The sequence below is a fragment of the Eubalaena glacialis genome, chromosome 10 (genome assembly GCF_028564815.1).
Source record: "Eubalaena glacialis isolate mEubGla1 chromosome 10, mEubGla1.1.hap2.+ XY, whole genome shotgun sequence".
Lineage (NCBI taxonomy): Eukaryota > Metazoa > Chordata > Mammalia > Artiodactyla > Balaenidae > Eubalaena > Eubalaena glacialis.
In genome coordinates, this window is record NC_083725.1 from 50,130,346 (window position 1) to 50,151,771 (window position 21,426).

At 44.5% G+C, this 21,426-nt stretch overlaps 1 protein-coding gene across 1 annotated transcript; it reads right to left on the minus strand.

The window, feature by feature from the left end:
- Positions 1 to 17,393: 17,393 nt before the first annotated feature.
- On the minus strand, positions 17,394 to 19,445 carry IZUMO1R (IZUMO1 receptor, JUNO). The gene is made up of 5 exons (XM_061202698.1): positions 19,308 to 19,445; positions 18,346 to 18,558; positions 18,208 to 18,210; positions 17,797 to 17,932; positions 17,394 to 17,662 (listed from the first exon to the last, which is right to left on the minus strand). Exons 1-5 carry the CDS (start codon positions 19,443 to 19,445, stop codon positions 17,394 to 17,396), a joined length of 759 nt encoding a protein of 252 aa, XP_061058681.1.
- Positions 19,446 to 21,426: the final 1,981 nt, after the last annotated feature.

Here is a 21,426-nt window from a genome sequence, read left to right on the forward strand (position 1 = left end):
ACCTGCCATATAAAGAAATCCAAGATGTGAATGAAAAATGTCACCTGCCATATTAGCAAACAGAGGATGTTGCAGCCATCAAGCCAGCAGCCACTGCAGCAGCCCCCAACTGTGCACCCCCTCCAGATGGAGAAAAGCAGGATACTGGCCCGAGATAGTTAAGGTGCATGTCAAAGAAATGATTTCAATGAGCCCAGACTCTTGCATATTCCCATACATAGAAAAGTGCTAAATTCATTAACTTGAGATATCTGATTTTCTTCAATTAACAGTCATCTTTTGATGTTCTAGTTGCCTGGGTTTTGTTGCAAAAACTCCTGTATATCCTGGCTTCTCCCTTATCTCTTCAGAGCAGTCCCTCAGAGCAATCTGGGAGTCTGTCTTCCGGGCTCAAGTCCTCAGAAAATCCACCAAATAAAACATAATTCTCAACTTTTGCATCATGCATCTTTTTCAGTCAACAGAGGATTTTCGTTTCTACAAAAAAAAAAAAAAAAAAAAGGCAAAAATTGAAAATAGCATTCAACATTTGTTTTCAGGGAGCCTCAATAGAGGCAGCACACATGCCAGGAGCAAAAGCAACACCGCCAAACTCCTTTCCCAGGAGCCACATTCAGCATCTCAGCATCAAGCCGCCATAGCTTTGAACTGTGTCTGTGAACATCCATGCTGTATCTCCATGTATTTTGTGCATGTGGTAGCAAGATGTATCCCCAGGTAATTGTTTCTTTGCTTTACACTATTTCGGCTTACAAAACGTTTCATAGGAACGCTGTACTTTCAGATAGCGGAGAAAACCTGTACTACGGTGAGTGCCAGAAAGTTGGGAATGGTTGGAGAAGTTATTTGAATATCAAGGAGTTTCTAGAAAGCTGTGGAAAGAAGCTAAGAAACTCCTCAAGCAGCCACATATTGTTACCGTGTCCAAGCTCGCTCCGCTCGCTGCACGACAGGCCAATAAATCAGGAGACAAGGTGTTGAGGCTAGGAATACGACTTTATTTGGAAAGCCAGCAGACAGAGAAGATGGCGGACTAATATCTCCAAAAAAACCATCTTATCAGGGTTTGGATGCCAGTTTCTCTTATAGAACAGAGAGGGGGAGGAGGAAGTAAAGTAAAAAGCCCATAAGTTTTACAAATATCTCCTGGAATGGCCAGCCTCGGGGAGGGGATGTGTTAATTTCTTCTTTCTTGCAGCCATCCACAGGTGGACAGGGTCAGGATGTTTCCCTGAGCAAAGGCACTTTGGTTTAACATTCAGGCAGAGGGGCAGGGTTCCCTGAGGCAGGCCATTGTGTATAGACAGTATCCTTTTAGTGAACAAAAGCAACGGGAAGCAAAGGTTAAAGCAAAAGAAACAGATCCAACATGGAGTCTGATTTAGCTCTTCCCTGTAACAATATCAGAAATCTCCCTGCTGGCCTCTTGGGTTTGCTATGGGATGGGAGGAAGTTGTATTTGATCGGAGGGAAGTAGTCTTGATAGAAAGTTGCAGAAGATTCTTTCATGCCATGGGCCGGATATGTACAATTTTCGTGAAACTTCCCTTCTCTGAGATGGACTTGAGACTTTGCATAGCCTGTTCCCAAATGGTTTACGGCCACCTGAGAAATGGAAAATTGGAGATTCTATAAACCCAACACAATGTTCACTTCTCCAGTCTTGGTTTTTACAGATAAAAAATGGAAAGTGCAGGAACTGGCAAAAGTGTATGGGTCACTCAGCCTGCAGTCTAGAAATTATTTATAAATAATAGTAATACAGTGAAACAAGTGAACAGCAAGTAGATCCCAAGTGGTGAGGGGCAACTTGAGTTCACGGCCCAGAGGTGGGGGGTTGGGGAATGGGATGGTACAGAGCCAGAGCAGGCTAAAGAGGAATTTATGAGATAACACGGAGAAAGCATTTAGGACACTGCTGACACCTACAAGTGCTCAATAAACATTTTCTCTTCTTATTTTTCCTTTCCTTTCCCCTCTTCCTCCCCATCTTGCCTGGGCTGCAGAGGCAAAACAAGGGGGATTGGTTTCCCTGGCAGCAGCCCAATGTTGGAAGCAGGAGGTATGGGAGTGGAAGTGATGACGTTGAATTTGACCTGAGCCCTGTGATCCTGGAAAGCAGGGAAGGTTAAGAAATCTCCTCACCCTTTGTGTTCTGGCAAATGGTTTACTACAAAGACCTACCCTTCCCTATATGACTTAGATAAGGCTCAGGGGAACCCCCCTTGTTATCCTATGACAAGGCCAGACATAGACATTCTAAATTCCCATTCTTGGCCTCAAAAATGATTAGATGAACTGTTTGGCCTCACTGATCAATAGGGACAAAATGCTGTTAACCAAACTTTGGTTAAAATTCTCTCATTTCCGAAACGCTATATGTTAAATGTATCTTATGATCATTCACAACACATATTAGCATAGTAAAAGTTTGTAGTAAAGAAAAAAAAAATTTTTTTTAATTCTCTTATTTCCTCAGGCCCCTGACCTTTGGCCCACCCTCAGCTTGAGCCATAGCCCCTCATTATGGTTTCTTTTGGAAAAGAGGCTGGCCTCAGGGTAAAACATTCTCTGAACTACTGCGTGGGACCCTTTCATCCCCCTTCACCCCATGGGTTCTTCCTAGCTTTTTTTTTCCACGCTTGAGATGCTTGCTGATCTTTTGGACAGTGTTCTCATATAGTCCCTCTCCCCACCTCGCAATAATCCCTTTTAATAAAATCTTACATTTTTTTTTTTTGACAGAATGTTGTGATAGACAGCTTCCAAGATGGTCCCAATGATCCCCACTCCTGGAATTCGCTCTTCACTCTTGTATAATCCCCACCCCTTGAATGTGAGATGGACCTAGTACTTTGCTTCTAATCAATAGAATACATGGCAAAAGCGATTGGATGTCCCTTCTGAGATTAGGTTGCAAAAGACTCTGATTTCTGTCTGAAATCAAATTTTCTGGCTGATTTCTGTCCCAGCCTCTGGAACTGTGAAAAACAAATTTTTATATTAGTTTATAAGCTACTCAGTCTGTGGTATGTTATTATAGCAGCTCAAATGGACTAAGACATGAGTGATACTGTTCCCGGTGAATTTAAGGTTCTTGCTTCGTCTTGAAAGAATTCAGAGACGAAGTGATAGGCAAGAAGTGGATTTATTTAGAGAGAAACACGCTCCACGGACAGAATGTGGGCCATCTCAGAAGGTGAGAGAGCCTCGAAATATGGCGTGGTTATTTTTTATGGGCTGGGTAATTTCATAGGCTAATGAGTGGGAGGATTATTCCAATTATTTTGGGGAAGGGGCAGGGATTTCCAGGAATTGGGCCCCTGCCCACTTTTTGACCTTTTATGGTTGGCCTGAGAACTGTCATGACACTGGTGGGTGTGTCATTTCAATGCTAATGTATTACAATGAGCATATAATGAGGCTCAAGGTCCACTGGAAGTCAGTCTTCCACCATCTTGGACCCAGTTGGTTCTAACCAGTCTTTGTCATGTCCTATGGCTATACCATTCTTTTAAAGGTTGTGCCCTGCCCCATTCCCTCCCGTTTCAATACCTTTGTAGGGGAACAAAATTTGCTACCCCAAAGTGTCTCTTTGGCATGCAGATTATTTCAAGCTGAGAACAGTCAAGGCCCAAAAGACTCAGGAAGATCTGTAGGAGCTATAAGGCTATAGTAAGGAGTTTATATTTTATTTTAAATGTGAATTATCTACACAAATCCTTTGCCCATATTTTAATTGGAGTGATCATATTTTTAAACTGATTTTTAAAAATTCTTGTTGTATTAGGAATATTAACATCTATGTGTATGTGTTGTAGATATTTCCCTCTGTTTTTCATTTGTCTTTTAACTTTGTGTACAGTGTTTTAAAAAATCCCTTTCCCTTTCTTTTTTATTTTGCTTTTTAAAAATATTAGTAAATCTATGAAATTTTACTTTATAGCTACTGGTTTCAGAAAGTTCTTCTCACCAAAATTATTACAATATTCACTCAAATTTCCATCTTACTCATTACTTTCACACATCAGCAATTTTTCAGTTATTTTTAAAAATTATTAAATCACGTGTAAGACAAATATTGGTCCCTCCAGAGGTCCACCTCTGGACCTCCTTGGAGGGACCAAGGCTGAGAAATGGGTTAGAACTGGGTGATGTTATACCTCTTACTTAATAACAAAACCATAGCAACATATATTACTTAATGTCTTGCTGTAGCTATTTTGATGCTCTTGGGGTGTGGGGGGGAACACACTGACTTATGTCCACAGAGGATAAACTCTAAACTTAGCCATTGGTGAGAAATGGGCCCCTTCTGTCTGCTTCCCTTTGTCCCCATCTATTATCTAGCTTCCTGGAGCTCTCTGCTAAGGCACCAGGATCCACCCCAGGGAAAATTGCTCCTTCCTTCCAAAGTTCACCCTTGAATTGAAGTAATCAGAGCCTGGTAAGTTCTAGGTTCTTCTTCTGCAAAGCAGGAGTCAGAGTACTGGAGCCCAGCAGTTTCAGTGGCTATTCTGGGATGGGGAACCACAGCCCCTGTCTCTATAGACAGATGCAGAGCTCAGAAAAGGCCGGGATGAATTTAAATTTTAGGCTTTTTCATTGCTAGTGCCAACTCTTAGCCTCTCTACTCATGAAATGTCCTGGCCCTGAGAAAAATCCTGTCTCAGTTTTTGAATCTCACCCTTGAGTGGATTTTGATCCTCTGGAAACTTTCCACAGATGGTGTGGGTAAGGATATACAAGCTGCCTGAGCTGTGAATTTGGAGAGCAGGAAGTGCAGAGCAGCTGCTCAGGCGTCACACTTTGGCTGGAATGCTCCCACTAGCCCAGGGGTTTGAGCTTCTAAACTCCCAGCAGGTGGCAAAGCCCCTAATGTTAATTGATTCAATGGTTTATATTTGAAGCATATTATTTTATTTTATTTATTTATTTATTTTAACATCTTTATTGGAGTATAATTGCTTTACAATGGTGTGTTAGTTTCTGCTTTATAACAAAGTGAATCAGTTATTCATATACATATATCCCCATATCTCTTCCCTCTTGCATCTCCCTCCCTCCCACCCTCCCTATCCCACCCCTCTAGGTGGTCACAAAGCACAGAGCTCATCTCCCTGTGCTATGCAGCTGCTTCCCACTAGCTATCTATTTTACATTTGGTAGTGTATATATGTCCATGCCACTCTCTCACTTTGTCCCAGCTTAGCCTTACCCCTCCCCATATCCTCAAGTCCATTCTCTAGTAGGTCTGCATCTTTATTCTCGTCTTGCCCTTAGGTTCTTCATGACCTTTTTTTTTTTTCTTAGATTCCATATATATGTGTTAGCATATGGTTTTTGTTTTTCTCTTTCTGACTTACTTCACTTTGTATGACAGATTCTAGGTCTATCCACCTCACTACAAATAACTAATTTTCATTTCTTTTTATGGCTGAGTAATATTCCATTGTATATATGTGCCACATCTTCTTTATCCATTCATCTGTTGATGAACACTTCAGTTGCTTCCATGTCCTGGCTATTGTAAATAGAGCTGCAATGTACATTGCGGTACATGACTCTTTTTGAATTATGGTTTTCTCAGGGTATATGCCCAGTAGTGGGACTGCTGGGTCGTATGGTAGTTCTATTTTTAGTTTTTTAAGGAACCTCCATACTGTTCTCCATAGTGGCTGTATCAATTTATATTCCCACCAACAGTGCAAGAGGATTCCCTTTTCTCCACACCCTCTCCAGCATTTATTGTTTGTAGATTTTTTATGATGGCCATTCTGACCGGTGTGAGATGATGTCTCATTGTAGTTTTGATTTGCATTTCTCTAATGATTTAATGATGTTGAGCATTCTTTCATGTGTTTGTTGGCAATCTGTATATCTTCTTTGGAGAAATGTCTATTTAGGTCTTCTGCCCATTTTTGGATTGGGTTGTTTGTTTGTTTGTTATTGAGCTGCATGAGCTGCTTGTAAATTTTGGAGATTAATCTTTGGCAGTTGCTTCATTTGCAAATATTTTCTCCCATTCTGAGGATTGTTTTTTCTTCTTGTTTATGGTTTCCATTGCTGTGCAAAAGCTTTTAAGTTTCATTAGGTCCCCTTTGTTTATTTTTGTTTTTATTTCCATTTCTCTAGGAGGTGGGTCAAAAAGGATCTTGCTGTGATTTATGTCATAGAGTGTTCTGCCTATGTTTTCCTCTAAGAGTTTGATAGTGTCTGGCCTTACATTTAGGTCTTTAATCCATTTTGAGTTTATTTTTGTGTATGCTGTTAGGGAGTGTTCTAATTTCATTCTTTACATGTAGCTGTCCAGTTTTCCCAGCACCACTTATTGAAGAGACTGTCTTTTCTCCACTGTGTATTCTTGCCTCCTTTATCAAAGATAAGGTGACCATATGTGCATGGGTTTATCTCTGGGCTTTTTATCCTGTTCCATTGATCTATATTTCTGTTTTTGTGCCAGTACCATACTGTCTTGATTACTGTAGCTTTGTAGTATAGTCTGAAGTCAGGGAGCCTGATTCCTCCAGCTCCGTTTTTCTTTCTCAAGACTTCTTTGGCTATTTGGGGTCTTTTGTGTTTCCATACAAACTGTGAAATTTTTTGTTATAGTTCTGTGAAAAATGGCAGTGGTAGTTTGATAGGGATTGCACTGAATCTTTAGATTGCTTTGGGTAGTATACTCATTTTCACAATGTTGATTCTTCCAATCCAAGAACATGGTATATCTCTCCATCTATTTGTATCACCTTTTTTTAAAAAAATTTATTTATTTAATTTATTTATTTTTGGCTGTGTTGGGTCTTCGTGGCTGCGCGGGGGCTTTCTCTAGTTGCAGCGAGTGGGGTCTACTCTTCCTTGTGGTGTGCAGGCTTCTCATTGCAGTGGCTTCTCTTGTTGTGGAGCACAGGCTCTAGGCGTGCGGGCTTCAGTAGTTGTGGCACGCAGGCTCAGTAATTGTGGCTCGTGGGCTCTAGAGCACAGGCTCAGTAGTTATGGTGCTGGGGCTTAGTTGTTCCGTGGCATATGGGATCTTCCCGGACCAGGGCTCGAACCCGTGTCCCCTGCATTGGCAGGCAGACTCCTAACCACTGCACCACCAGGGAAGCCCTGTGTCACCTTTAATTTCTTTCATCAGTGTCTTATACTTTTCTGCATACCGGTCTTTTGTCTCCTTAGGTAGGTTTATTCCTAGATATTTTATTCTTTTTGTTGCAATGGTAAATGGGAGTGTTTTCTTAATTTCACTTTCAGATTTTTCATCATTAGTGTATAGGAATGCAAGAGATTTCTGTGCATTAATTTTGTATTCTGCTACTTTACCAAATTCATTGATTAGCCTTAGGCGTTTTCTGGTAGAGTCTTTAGGATTCTCTAGGTATAGTATCATGTCATCTGCAAACAGTGACAGCTTTACTTCTTCTTTTCCAATTTGGATTTCTTTTATGTCTTTTTCTTCCCTGATTGCTGTGGCTAAAACTTCCAAAACTATGTTGAATAATAGTGGTGAGAGTGGGCAACCTTGTCTTGTTCCTGATCTTAGTGAAGATGGTTTCAGTTTTTCACCATTGAGAACAATGTTGGCTGTGGGTTTGTCATATATGCCCTTTATTATGCTGAGGTAAGTTCCCTCTATGCCTACTTTCTGGTGGGTTTTTATCATAAATGAGTGTTGAATTTTGTCAAAAGCTTTTCCTGCATCTATTGAGATGATCATATGGTTTTTATTCTTCAATTTGTTAATATGGTGTATCACATTGATTGATTTGCATATATTGAAGAATCCTTGCATCCCTGGGATAACTCCCACTTGATCATGGTGTATGATCCTTTTAATTCTGTTTGCTAGTATTTTGTTGAGGATTTTTGCATCTATATTCATCAGTGATATTGGTCTGTAATTTTCTTTTTTTTGTAGTATCTTTGTCTGGTTTTGGTATCAGGGTGATGGTGGTCTCATAGAATGAGTTTGGGAGTGTTCCTCCCTCTGCTATATTTTGGAAGAGTTTGAGAAGGATAGGTGTTAGCTCTTCTCTAAATGTTTGATGGAGTTCACCTGTGAAGCCACCTGGTCCTGGACTTTTGTTTGTTGGAAGATTTTAAATCACAGTTTCAATTTCAGTGCTTGTGATTGGTCTGTTCACATTTTCTATTTCTTCCTAGTTCAGTCTCAGAATGTTGTGCATTTCTAAGAATTTGTCCATTTCTTCCAGGTTGTCCATTTTATTGGCATATAGTTGCTTGTAGTCATCTCTCATGATCCTTTGTATTTCTGCAGTGTCAGTTGTTACTTCTCCTTTTTCATTTCTAATTCTATTGATTTCAGTCTTCTCCCTTTTTTTCTTGATGAGTCTGGCCAATGGTTTATCAATTTTATTTATCTTCTCAAAGAACCAGCTTTTAGTTTTATTGATCTTTGCTATCCTTTCCCTCATTTCTTTTTCATTTATTTCTGATCTGATCTTTATGGTTTCTTTCCTTCTGCTAACTTTGGGGTTTTTTTGTTCTTCTTTCTCTAATTGCTTTAGGTTTAAGGTTAGGTTGTTTATTTGAGATGTTTCTTGTTTCTTGAGGTAGGCTTGTATAGTTGTAAACTTCCCTCTTAGGACTGATTTTGCTGCATCCCATAGGTTTTGGGTCATCGTGTTTTCATTGTCATTTTTTTCTCGGTGTTTTTTGATTTCCTCTTTGATTTCTTCAGTGATCTCTTGGTTATTAAGTAATGTATTGTTTAGCCTCCATGTGTTTGTATTTTTTACAGATTTTTTCCTGTAATTGATATCTAGTCTCATAGCATTGTTGTTGGAAAAGATACTTGATACAATTTCAATTTTCTTAAATTTACCAAGGCTTGATTTGTGACCCAAGGTATGATCTATCTTAGAGAATGTTCCATGAGCACTTGAGAAGAAAGTGTATTCTGTTGTTTTGGGGTGGAATGTCCTATAAATATCAATTAAGTCCATCTTGTTTAATGTATCATTTAAAGCTTGTGTTTCCTTATTTATTTTCATTTTGGATGATCTGTCCATTGGTGAAAGTGGGCTGTTAATGTCCCCTACTCTCTCTAGAAGTGATCAATAGCAGAATAACTGAGGCAGAAGAACGGATATGTGACCTGGAAGATCAAATAGTGGAAATAACTACTGCAGAGCTGAATAAAGAAAAAAAAATGAGAAGAATTGAGGACAGTCTCAGAGACCTCTGGAACAACATTAAACACACCAACATTTGAATTATAGGGGTCCCAGAAGAAGAAGAGAAAAAGAAAGGGACTGAGAAAATATTTGAAGAGATTATAGTTGAAAACTTCCCTAATATGGGAAAGGAAATAGTTAATCAAGTCCAGGAAGCGCAGAGAGTCCCATACACGATAAATCCAAGGAGAAACACGCCAAGACACATATTAATCAAACTATCAAAAATTAAATACAAAGAAAAAATATTAAAAGCAGCAAGGGAAAAACAACAAATAACTTACAAGGGAATCCCCATAATGTTAACAGCTGATCTTTCAGCAGAAACTCTGCAAGCCAGAAGGGAGTGGCAAGACATATTTAAAGTGATGAAAGGGAAAAACCTACAACCAAGATTACTCTACCCAGCAAGGATCTCATTCAGATTTGACAGAGAAATTAAAACCTTTACAGACAAGCAAAAGCTAAGAGAATTCAGCACCACCAAACCAGCTTTACAACAAATGCTAAAGGCACTTCTCTAGGCAGGAAACACAAGAGAAGGAAAACACCTACAATAACAAACCCAAAACAATTAAGAAAATGTTAATAGGAACCTACATATTGATAATTACCTTAAATGTAAATGGACTAAATGCTCCAACCAAAAGACATAGACTGGCTGAATGGATACAAAATCAAGACCCATATATATGCTGTCTACAATAGACCCACTTCAGACCTAGACCTAGGGACACATACAGACTGAAAGTGAGGGGATGGAAAAAGATATTCCATTCAAATGGAAATCAAAAGAAAGCTGGAGAAGCAATTCTCATATCAGCCAAAATAGACTTTAAAACAAAGACTATTACAAGAGACAAAGAAGGACACTACATAATGATCAAGGGATCAATCCAAGAAGAAGATATAACAATTGTAAATATTTATGCACCCAACATAGGAGCACCTCAATACCTAAGGCAAATACTAACAGCCATAACAGGGGAAATTTGAAACATTTTAATTCTGAAAACGCTTTCTCACATTTTCTCTCTTCTCCTCCTATTTCAGTGGAAAAAGTAGCCCACTTCCTTCCCAAGGTCAATCTTTGTGTTTATACCCTAGTTTACCCACCGCCCTTGAACTTATCTCCCCAGTTCTTCTGTCCTCTTTTAAGTTTATCTCCACTAGCACTTTTTATTTATCTTACAAACATGGTCCCCAACTCTCTCTGAGTCTCTTGTATGTTTCCTTCCTAACAATTGTCTCATTTGTAGTTATTTTAATTTGTATTGTTTACTCATATTTTTACTGTATCCCTCATTATTATTTATATTCCCTAAGGACTGGAATTATGTTTGCCCTGTTCATTATTGTATCCATGGAAATAAATGAAGAGCAACCAGATAAGAACAAGCAAAACCTTTTTATTAAGAGCTTGCAAGGGAGTCAGCCACCATCACTTGAATTTTGGCAGAGCCTAAAAGGCAGGCAGAACACTGGAAAAAATAGAAGGCTTCAGGTATGCCCTGATTGGAGGCTGTTAGCATGGGGATGCTGTAGGCATGCTAACTAGAAATGAGGCATTGATGCGATTGGTTAGAGAAGACTCTTTGGCTTTCTCCAGTTGGTCTTAAGTTGGAAATAGGGGCCAAAACCAGAGATGCTATCAGTGCTTAATCAAGTCTGGCCATTTAGGGCTGATTATTAGAAGGGTTATTATTTGGCTTCCTAGACTGTTTGTTGTAGAAAATAGTTTGACTTCTTGGACTGATTATCGCAGATAGTAGGTTGGCTTCCCTCACTGGTTGTTACAGGTTATGGGGCATAATCTTAGTTTTATATACAGTGTAGTCATTGTTCATTTGTATATTCAGTCCTTCAGTCCCCAGGACCAGCAGTGTCTAGCACAGAGTAATAACTCAATAGTTATTTATGAATTAATTAATATATGATGGCAACACAAAATATGACATTGTCCCTCTGAGATACAGTTCTTTGCATTTCTCTCCTACCCCTAGCTTCTGCTTCCTGTCCCTTCACTAGCTTCTATTTGTAAGCATCTCTTTGCAGGAAACTGCCCTCAGTAGGAAACCCCTTCTCTTGTCACTTTAGCAAAGCTACGTTGTAACTAACTTTTACATCAGGCACCCCCATGCTCTACTCATCTCTGGCCCGAGCACACCTTTCAAATATTTTGATCACACAATACTTTGCCTAAACTCTTGGTTCTTTCCGTAGATCACAGAAGTAGAAATTAATAAGTAATTAACAGATGACCAGATCTATTCCCTAGCTTCCCCTTTAGTAATCTCGTGAACAAACTGTGTGAACAAGATAGCATCTAAAGAAAGATCACAAGAAGTTGACAAGCTTGCATGCAGTGGGAGATGATGATGAGTCTGATTCCCTATCTCAATGATTAACTGAGATTACGTCCCTTTTCCCTTTAAAAACTTTCATGGCTGAGCAGAATCTTCAGAGTTGGTTTTGGGGGTATGTGTCTGCCTTCTCCCCAGATTGCCAGCTTTCTGATGAAAAGCAACTTTCCTTTCTACCAGCACTTGCCTCTCTCTCGGGTATTGATTTTCAAGCAGTGAGCAGTTGGACCTGAGTTTGGTAACAATTTCACCTGTCATCTTCCAACTTGCAGGTAAGCCAGAGACTCTCCACAAGTGTTCTGTTTTCCTCTCTACATTTTTCTTAGAATTCGTCTACTTCCACAGCTCCAAGTAACACTTCCAGGAAAGTGATTCCAAATTACTCATCTCTAGCCCTGACCTCTCTCGTGCACCCCAAGCCAATTATTTGAGGGACATCTCCATGCTGACATCCCACCAGCATCTCCAAGACTATCAGCAGTCCCTCCTCCCTGGGAAGGCCTCTCTCTTCCTCCAGATTTTTCTATGTGGTTCATTTGTGGCAAAAGCAATACTGAAAGTGATTTCTGATTTTGGGAGAAGGTAAATCTGAGGATGGACTTGAGCAGAACAGAAGGAAGGATGGAAAATGAAAAATGGGTGATTGGTTTTGTTGGCAGGAACACTGCCTCCTTGGGATGCAAGAAGAGACTGGATACTCAAGCTGTCTCAAGGGCTGAAGCTGGGAAATATGATCCAATTTGAAAGACACTAGCCTGGTCCCCCAATAGCAAAATCAATGGGACATTGGCGAGTACCCAAGGAAGCAGTAATTATTGTGGAGTGGGTCAGTGGAGATTGGATGGGGAAAGGACTGGGCAGGGACATGGTGGCAGAGGAATGGGAAGGGTGGTCACCCTTTTCAGGCAGCAGAAGAGTGGTCTGGGAACAAGATCTTAGGGCATGAATGTCAGGCTGCAGGGACTTCTGCACTCGGGGAAGGGGTCTTACTGAGGAGAGTTACTCAGAAAGGAATCTTAAAGCAAGGGATGTATACAAAAGAGGGCCATTTTGTTTTGTTTTTCACCTGCTACCTAGGACTCCACAGAATTCTCCGAGGAAGGACTTGAATAGAGTTTGATGTTCCCATAGTGGAAAAGTGACTGGGTTGCATCCAGTAGAAGGAATGCCCTCTGCCATCTCCCCTCCCACCCAAGACCTAGCACAGCCTAGGCTAGGGAAAGGACCTCTTACAAACGGGAGTGTCACCGTTGAATTATCCAGGACGGTTGGTTCCTTTGAGATAGTTCTCTCCCACCTTTCATCTTATACCTGCTTTGTGGCACTGTATACACAAGTATGGCCCAAATTTCTCTAGGTGCTATCTTCCTAACAGTTCCTGAACTTATACCTTTCTGGTCCACTGTCTCTCCTGTAGCCTGACATAATACCTCCTAGAGCATAACTCACAATTAGGTTCCTATCACCTGCATTTATTTCATTCCCCACCTGCAAATTCATCCTACACATTGTCCTCAGCCTCCTTGTCTTCAGTTTGGCCCCCTTTTTAATCTACTTATTACACAACAATGAGATCTTTAAAAAATCTGCAGCTGCTGGTTATCGAAGGTGGAATGACTAACTGGGATCTCGCTAAAATGATTATTTCTTTTTTCTTTTCTTTTTTTAAAAAATACACCTTTATTGGAGTATAATTGCTTTACAATGTTGTGTTAGTTTCTGCTGTACAACAAAGTGAATCAGCTATGCATACATATATCCCCATATCCCCTGATTGTTTATTTCTAAGTGTTCCCTTACTAAGAGAGTGTGAAGGAAACCATCACTGAACAAGAGATTTCAACAAATATTTAGAAGATGAAAAGCACAGGAAAACACACCAAGGGGACCAGGGGTTGCCAGAGGAGGAGGAAGCGGCTGCAGCAGGAGGAGCTGACCTGTGGGGCAGAACCTCGGAGAGGCTCTGAGTTGGCAGGTGTGGGAGCAGAGAGAGAAATACTACATGCTCCCTCCTGTGACCTCTGCCCAAATCTAGAGCTCAGGCAAACTAACTTTAACCCCTGAGGTTGGGGGATCCTGGAAGACGTTCTCTAAGTTAAATTCTGGATAGTGCTGCAGTTTTACATATGATGAAATATCTGATGCTGGCACCCCAGAGAGAACCATCCTTATTCCAGTATTTGAGGGGGTCTGCACTCCAACATAGCTCCTGCCAACTCAGTCTTGAGACTGCAAATGGCCAGATGTATATAAAAATAGAATTCTACTCCATCATCTGCAGTAATCAGCCCAGAAAGCCAGCCTACTATCTATAAGTCAGAGTGATAGGAAGTTAGACAACTATCTTTACAAACAGCCCAGGAAGCCAAACAATAATCCCTCCAACAATCAGCTCCACATAGCCAGGACTTGATTAATAGCTAACAGCTTCTTTGATTTTTCTCTCTCCTTTCAACTGAGGACCAATCAGAGAAAGCCAAATATGCACCTCTAACCAATCACCGGAGGACCTGCTTTGTTAGCCTACCTCCAGCTTCCCCATGCCAACAGCCTCTAATCAGGGCACACCTGAAACCTTCTCTTTTCCACTCTAAAACTTTCTCCTTTGAGTTTCTGCCAAAATGCAAGTAATGGTGGCTGACTCCTTTGCTACAGCAAGCTCTGAATAAAGAGACTTTGCTCGTTCTCACTTGGTGGGTTTTCATTATTTCCACACTCTGAAGCAAAGTCTTCCAGTCAACAAACCCTCCCCATGTACCCAGAACTCCCCATCAGCTTTGTTAGTCAGGGGAAAGGAGACCCACATACACAACCATGGAGGACACCTATACCACTTGCATAGAAAAATCAACCCAGTGCCTCATTCTTAAATATGGACACACAGCCAAGGTCACCAAACACAGAGAAAACCAGCAGCACATAGGAGATCAAGACAAACAGATTGACCTTGGAGAAAACAGGTCATTCAGAGACTAGAAACAAGCTTTAAAAAAATTCTAATTAGGGCTTCCCTGGTGGCACAGTGGTTAAGAATCCGCCTGCCAATGCAGGGGACACGGGTTCGATCCCTGGTCTGGGAAAATCCCACACGCCGCCGAGCAACTAAGCCCGTGCGCCACAACTACTGAGCCTACGCTCTAGAGCCTGCGAGCCACAACTACTGAGCCTGCATGCCACAACTACTGAAGCCCCTGCGCCTAAAGTCCATGCTGTGCAACAAAAGAAGCCACCTCAATGAGAAGCCCGCACAACGCAACGAAGAGTAGCCTCCACTCACCACAACTAGAGAAAGCCAGCGCACAGCAACAAAGACCCAACACAGCCAAAAATAAATAAATAAAGTAAATTTATAAAAAACATTCTAACTAGACCTTCAGTGAGATATGAGAAGATATTACGGCCATAAAACCAGAAAACAGCAGGCTGTGAAGAACAAGGGAGTTAAAAAAAAAAAAAAGTTTCCTGGAAATTAAAAATGGATTTCCAAAATTAAAAAGATTGGAAGAGTAAGTTGAAAAACTAACAGAACAGAGAGCAAAAAAATAGTCTGAACGTGTGGCAGAAAGATAAGACACCTTTTGTAACTTTCTCATAGCTAGATCCGGCAGTGGCTAGACGTGGGCGCCTCTGGGCAGGGGCCCTGGGGCCTAGGGGCCGGCCGCGGCTCTGTGGCTCAGTGTGTGTTAGAGATCATTTGACCTATGTGTTTTAACCAAGTGCATGGATACTCTGATTAAAACAAACAATCTAGCTGCAAATCTGACGGTTCCACTCCATTGCTTGAAACCCAACACTCCTCACAACCACGTATGGGGAGAGAGATCAGTCTCCTTCCTGGCCACGACCTGTCAGGAACCAGCCTCCCTCCCTCCATTCCCCACGTCCGCCCCAGCCCCACTCAACGACCTGCCAGGATGTTCAGGGTAAGCCTTACGAGCTGGGACTCTGGGGTCACACTTACCTGGTTTCAAACCCACATGCTTCTGTCCTAATTTGAAAAATGGGGGTGCAAGAGTACCTCTCAAGGCTTTTGTGAGGATCAAATGAACTAATGCATGTGAGTAGCTTAGCAGAGCCCCGGGCACAGAGTAATCAATAAATAGTAACAGTTATTAGGGCTCCCAGAACTAGTCTTCCTTTGTGCGTCTCAACTTTAACCCTACTTTGACTAATTTTTATATTTATACCTAAAAACACTAAAAAACAAAAAACAAAAACAAAACCTCATTAAACTCTCAGCTTTATTACCAAAGACACACTCTCAGACACTTCATTCAGTCCTCAACTCTCAAGAGATGTTACCTATACATATTTTTGAAGCCACGATTGATTGAAGAAAAATGAAAGGTACTGCTTCACACAGTTCATGCCTTGGGGACCCGGCTGGGTTTTGTCTCGCAATTTCCTCCCTGTTCTCAGTGAAGTGACCCTTCTTCACCCAGGCTCAAGCCTCACCCTTTTTGTGAGGCCTTCCTAGGACCCCACCCAGGCCCAGGCGTTCCTGCAGACTGAAGTGCTTTGTCACCACTGCTGCTGTCTGCTTCCTTCTCCAGACTCTGAGCACCTCACTTGCAGGACTCTCTCCATAAGTTTTAGACCTCAAGTGTCCTGCCTGTAACAGGCTTGGGCTTTACGCAGTGAACGAGCACGTTCAAGGTAAGTGTGGGAGGGACGGGGGTGGCGTTGGTTGGCTTTTCTAACTCAACTGCAGACATATTAGAAGCCTCTCTTTGATGAAGAAAAGTTTGTGGGAAGGCACCATCTATGCTGGGAAGCTGCTGGGCTTCAGGCTCCAGAAGGTTCTGAGTGGGTGCGTCGGCTGTCGGTCCACTTACAGATGGGATGTGAAGGCTGTCTTGATGTCCCTTCTCGGGTTCAGTTCTGACTCTTCTCCCTCAGTCTTTAGGATATGGCACTGCCCGAGAAGCACAGTCTGTATCCCAAAAAACAAGGGCACTGCCTTTTTCCTTTTCTTTTCGTAAGTTAAAATCATCTGGTCCAACTTTCTCATTCCTTCAGCAGAGGGAAACCACGACAGTCTTAAATGAAGGTCAAAGGACTTGCCAAAAGTCATACAGAAAGTGGTAAAGACATTAGAACTTAGGTTTCCAACATTTCAGACCAGCATGTTGCGATTCTGGGTTAAAAAGAAGAGGGAAAGCCGAAAGCACTTGAGACAGCTGCTTCAATCTTTGTACCCAAAACAAAGCCGATGGTCTGGGTGGCACCACGGTTGTCCCGGCTTTGGGTCTTTTTTATGGTGTGTTGCTTATTGAAGAAAAGGGAGTGTTGAAAGCACTCCCACCAGAGAGCTGTTGTGAGGATGTAACGAGAGGGCCTGGCATGTGTTAAGAGGTTTATCATCGTTAGGAAAGTAACAACCAACTAGGAGATTTCAGTGCAGAGGGCAAACCGGCTCCTGCTTCTTGCAGCCCGATCCCTGACCATAGAGCTAGGACCGAGTGGGTCAGGCAGAAGGAAAGGTCAACTGCTGTTTTGTTGGAGACACCATCGTGGGAGGGGAGGCCAGGGCAGTCACCCTCAGCTCTACTGGGTAGGGGGTAGGCGTGCACTGGATGAGAAGGGCCTGGAGTCCCACCTCAGAGTCCCCCATCCTTAAGACAGGAGGGGATGGTCACCTGTGGCTTCCCAGCCCCCAGCTGCCTTCCAGGCCAGGAAGGTGGAGCAGAGCAGAACCAAACGTGGGAGGCTCAGGCACCAGCCCCCAGCCTATGCTGCTCATTTCAGGAAGGTCCTAAGGAAGGAGGCTGCCATGGCCGGGCCTGGCCCACAGCTGGGGGAACGCAGGAGTGTGTGGAAGGAGGAGGGACTCTCAGGAAAGGAGTAGCAGGAACAGAGAGAAAGCCAGGAGCGTGTCAGAGAGCTCCCAGGACGGGGCAGGGCTGGCGAAGAGGCGGGCCACGGCCACATTGGGGTTGCCCCCGGCAGGCTTGAACCACTTCTGCAGACACCGCCCGCTGGTCCTATGCTCTGGGCTTGCCTTGAAGGAGTTGCTCCAGATCTTCTCACATAGGTCAGCCGGGGTGGGGAAGTAATGCAGGAAAGGGTGACAGAGGGCCCTGGCAGGGCAGCGGGGCTTCCCTGAGGGGAGATCCAGGCACGGACAACTTACCCGCTCCTGTCCTCACATCCCCATCATTTGCCCCCGGGGGAGCAGAGGGTTTGCACCTGCCCTCGGGTGGGGGGCCTCCCGGGCCCTGCTTAGCATCACTCACCCCGACTCCAGGTCCAGCCGCCGTGCCAGTTGGATTTGCAGGTGTAGGATGTGCGGCAGTCAGCCCACCACTGCTCGCAGTCTTCCCGGCACAGGGGCGCGTCCAGAATCCGCTCCGCCTGCCCACTCGGGTCCAGCTGGGTGCGGGCATAGCAAGAGGCAAGAATTATAATAGCACTAATCTGAGGACTACCAATAGCTACAATGGAACTTGGGTCGGGTACCATCAGAACATATTCTCTTATGAAGTCACTAAATATTATTTTACAAATGAGAATACTGAGGCTGAGTTAAATAGTTTGTACACAGCTCTGTTCCTACAAACAGTAGATGTGACTCAAATAGTCCCTCCATCCTGCTGTTCTCCTGTGACCACTCTCCATGCATGCCGTTCTCTAGGGCCAGAGGTGACCTCCTCTCCATCTTTGTCTCCCACAGCGGCCTCTGACTCGGCTCTTGTCCATAGGGGGACAGCATCTCCTGTTCCTGCTAGCATCCTGGAGCTCAGGCGCTTATGAACAGGGCATTGATGGACGTGTCTCCTGCCCACCCACCCCAGCCCACTTCTTCCCACCCGCTGGATCCAAGGCCCCAGGTTGGGGGAGCACTCGTAGAAGCAGATGGCCTGGAGGAAGTGCTTCTGACAGTCCGGCATCATCAATCCGCAGTGAACCAAGCTGAAGTTGTAGAGCAGGGACACATCCAGGTGGGCTTCCCAGCTCGTGTTGGCCGTGCAGCAGGCACTGTCCTTCCAGGGGATGCACTGAAGGTGGATGAAGAAGCAAAAGGCATGGGGAGTAGGGGCAGAGGGTTGATGAGTGTCTGGGCCAGAAAGGTAAAAATGTCCCCTAGAAGAGGACCCAGCAAGTGGGATGCCTTTAGGCCAGCGACCCCTGGATAGAAGGAATGCTGATAAATTGTCAATATTCACACCCAGAGGGCACCTGTACACTGGCCTCCCCGCAACAGACTGTGAGTCCCCTAGGAACGGGGCTTTCAAGGTCTCAGACCCTGGCGGGGCGGTAGCAGGGTTGTCCCCAAGACCCAGGGGAATGTGGGGTTGCACTGGGGCAGGGCACGTGCAGCTGAGAAGGGCTCATAGGTACATGCCAGCCCTGCTCCTGCTCCCTCATTCCTGTCAATTGCCTTTAAGGACTTGGGGAGGGGTCCCTTAAGCCTTATTTTTTTCCAGGGCCTGCTGGTTGGAGGGCAGAAGAGGGGGACCTCGCTTGTTGGACTCTAGGCTGAATATCTATGAGTCTCCAGGATCATCATCTGCCCCTGCTCCCTGAGTGGCCGTGCAGCTGAGGGATGGAAATTGTAAATCATTTGGCAATTATGGTCTCAGAAGTTCACAGCCCCCCTCCAGTGGCCTTTGCCGAAACCCAACCTAGGGAACCAAACGAGTCAAGATGGATAGGGGTTCAGAAGCCATCTTGGCCTTTGTGTCCCTTCCCTGATCTAAGAAGCCTCCACCCACCCTGCACCCCACGCCAGTTCTGGCTTCCATACCTCCTCGTAGAGCTTGGCCTCCGGGCTGGGCTCTGGCTTGTGGGGCTTGGCGTTCATGCAGATGTTGAGCAGCTCGCGCCCAGCCCACGTGGGTGGGACTGCCCACAGCCCCAGCAGGAGCTGCCACCAACACCCCATGGCCTGCTGCAGAGAGGAGCCCCGCCTGTGATGGAGAGGACACCTCAACCCACGCCCTCCGTCATACCTGGGAGCAGGCATGGGCTTCAAGCCTCCCTCAAGCGACCATGATACTCTGGCTGCTTCTAGAACCTTTATCTGAGGCAGCGTCATAAAATATCCAGTGAGGTCTGACACTCACCCCTAACAACCTACAGATGCAGAAACTGAGGCCAGGGAGGGGAAGAGATCAGCCCCAAGGTGAAGGAGGGTCACGGGTAGAACGGTTCCAGCTTTCCCTGGGGGAACTTTCCCTGGCCCTTCTCCACTCAGAGGCAGACTTTCTAACTCAGTGACATATGGGCTGGGAATTCAGAGCTTTGATCTTGAGTAACTGAACGAAGGCTCAGTAACCAGATTCTACATGGGGCCAAAGGCACGGTGGGACTGGGTAGTGTGACAAATGCAATCCTTACCCCATAGAGTGCCAACCCTAACGCTAACTCCGGCCCCTCTGAAAGGTCCACACAAGGCCCACAGCTCCTCAAGCAACTGGCCTCCTCCCCAGTTCCCTCTGGCCAGAGTCCTTTCCCCTAGAGCAGTGGTCCGCCTCCACCAGCCTCAACCCATCTCAAACCCAGCCTGAGCACAGGGCTGAGGCAGCCAGGCGCCCAGTGGCCTTGCTGGCATCTCAGAGCCAGGGAGCGTGCCCAGGCGTGAGCCACCTTGAGTCTTCCACATCCAGAGCTGGTCCCTGTTACTGGAATGAAGAGGCTGGCTTTTCCCTTGATGTTTGTTGTGCACTGTTTCCCACTCTGCCCCGGGTAGTTCTCGTAATGGGAGAGAGTAGAAAGAGAAACAAACAAAAAGGGCAGAAACACATCCTGCCCCAAGCACCCAATGATCCCCACAGCCTTCACCCACCCAGGAGCCCAGGCCCGACGCCTCTCAGGAACCGGCTGTGGACCCATCACGATGAACCTGAAAACCTGTGGCTCAGCTCAAGTTGAGAGCCTCAAACATCGGAGGGGGAGACGCTAGTTCCACCTTCTGAGCCCATCTTTGAGCCTAAATCTAAAGCTGCTCTCTCTCTGCAGCTCCAGTTTCCAGCACGGCCGTGGCCATGGAGTATTTCAAAGAATCAGGTGTGTCAGGTGAATAGAGGAAAATGCCGCCTCTTCTAGCGTTTTCTTCATACTCACTTTCAAAGCAGGAGCGGCGCTCTCCCACCTCCAGAGATTGTGAGGCTGAGGAGACGTCTGTGATCCTGCCTATTTATTACCCCTCCGGTTCCTGTTGGGTCCAGGTGCAGGAGCAGAGTTCCAGGTGGCTCCCGTTAACAGCATCCGTCTTACCCACGTGTTGGGGCCTTCTGTGGGCAGAGTCAGGAGGGTTTCACTTTCCCAGAGAAACAGACCCCATAGAGGGTAAGATCCTGTGCTCCTTTCTACCTGTAGAAAGGGCTGTTATGATGGGACTGTTGGGGAAAAGAAATGAAAGAGAAAGTTCCTGAAAAGGACTTGGCATCAAGCCTGGCAAAGATAAATCTAAATGGTTTTTATTCTTATCCTTTTATCCTACCAAGCCTTTCTCTCTCAGCCCTATTCCAAAGCTCTACCTGCCCCTTCATCAGCTCAGTTACTGGCCGTGGACCACCTGGGTTGTAATGGTAGGAATATCTTCTCTCAGCCCACAGGAGCTAGGCTTCCTGCTGGAGTGGAGACTGGGCAGCCCAGTGATGCAGAGATGAAATGGGGCCTCAGGGACCCAAGGATTTAAATGTATGTCCCAAGCCAAAGCAAACAAAACCAAAAAAGTCCCTCCAAACCCAGGAAATGGCCTCCGTTATCATGCAGAGACTGCTGTCCCATGAGAGATTCTGCAAGTGTCCTCAGCAGTGATGAACTTCACAGGAACGCCTTCCTCAGCTAAGGAGAGGCTGGAAACTTGGCCAGGACACTTAGGAGAGTCTCAAAGATGATGAAAATGATGGAAAAGGAGC

Coding starts and splice junctions, on each gene's coding strand:
- IZUMO1R (XM_061202698.1), bottom strand. CDS start 19,445: ATGGGGTGTTGGTGGCAGCTCCTGCTGGGGCTGTGGGCAGTCCCACCC. Junction 18,559..19,307: donor AGGCCAAGCTCTACGAGGAG/GTATGGAAGCCA, acceptor ATCCACCTTCAG/TGCATCCCCTGGAAGGACAG. Junction 17,663..17,796: donor CGGCTGGACCTGGAGTCGGG/GTGAGTGATGCT, acceptor ATCTCCCCTCAG/GGAAGCCCCGCTGCCCTGCC.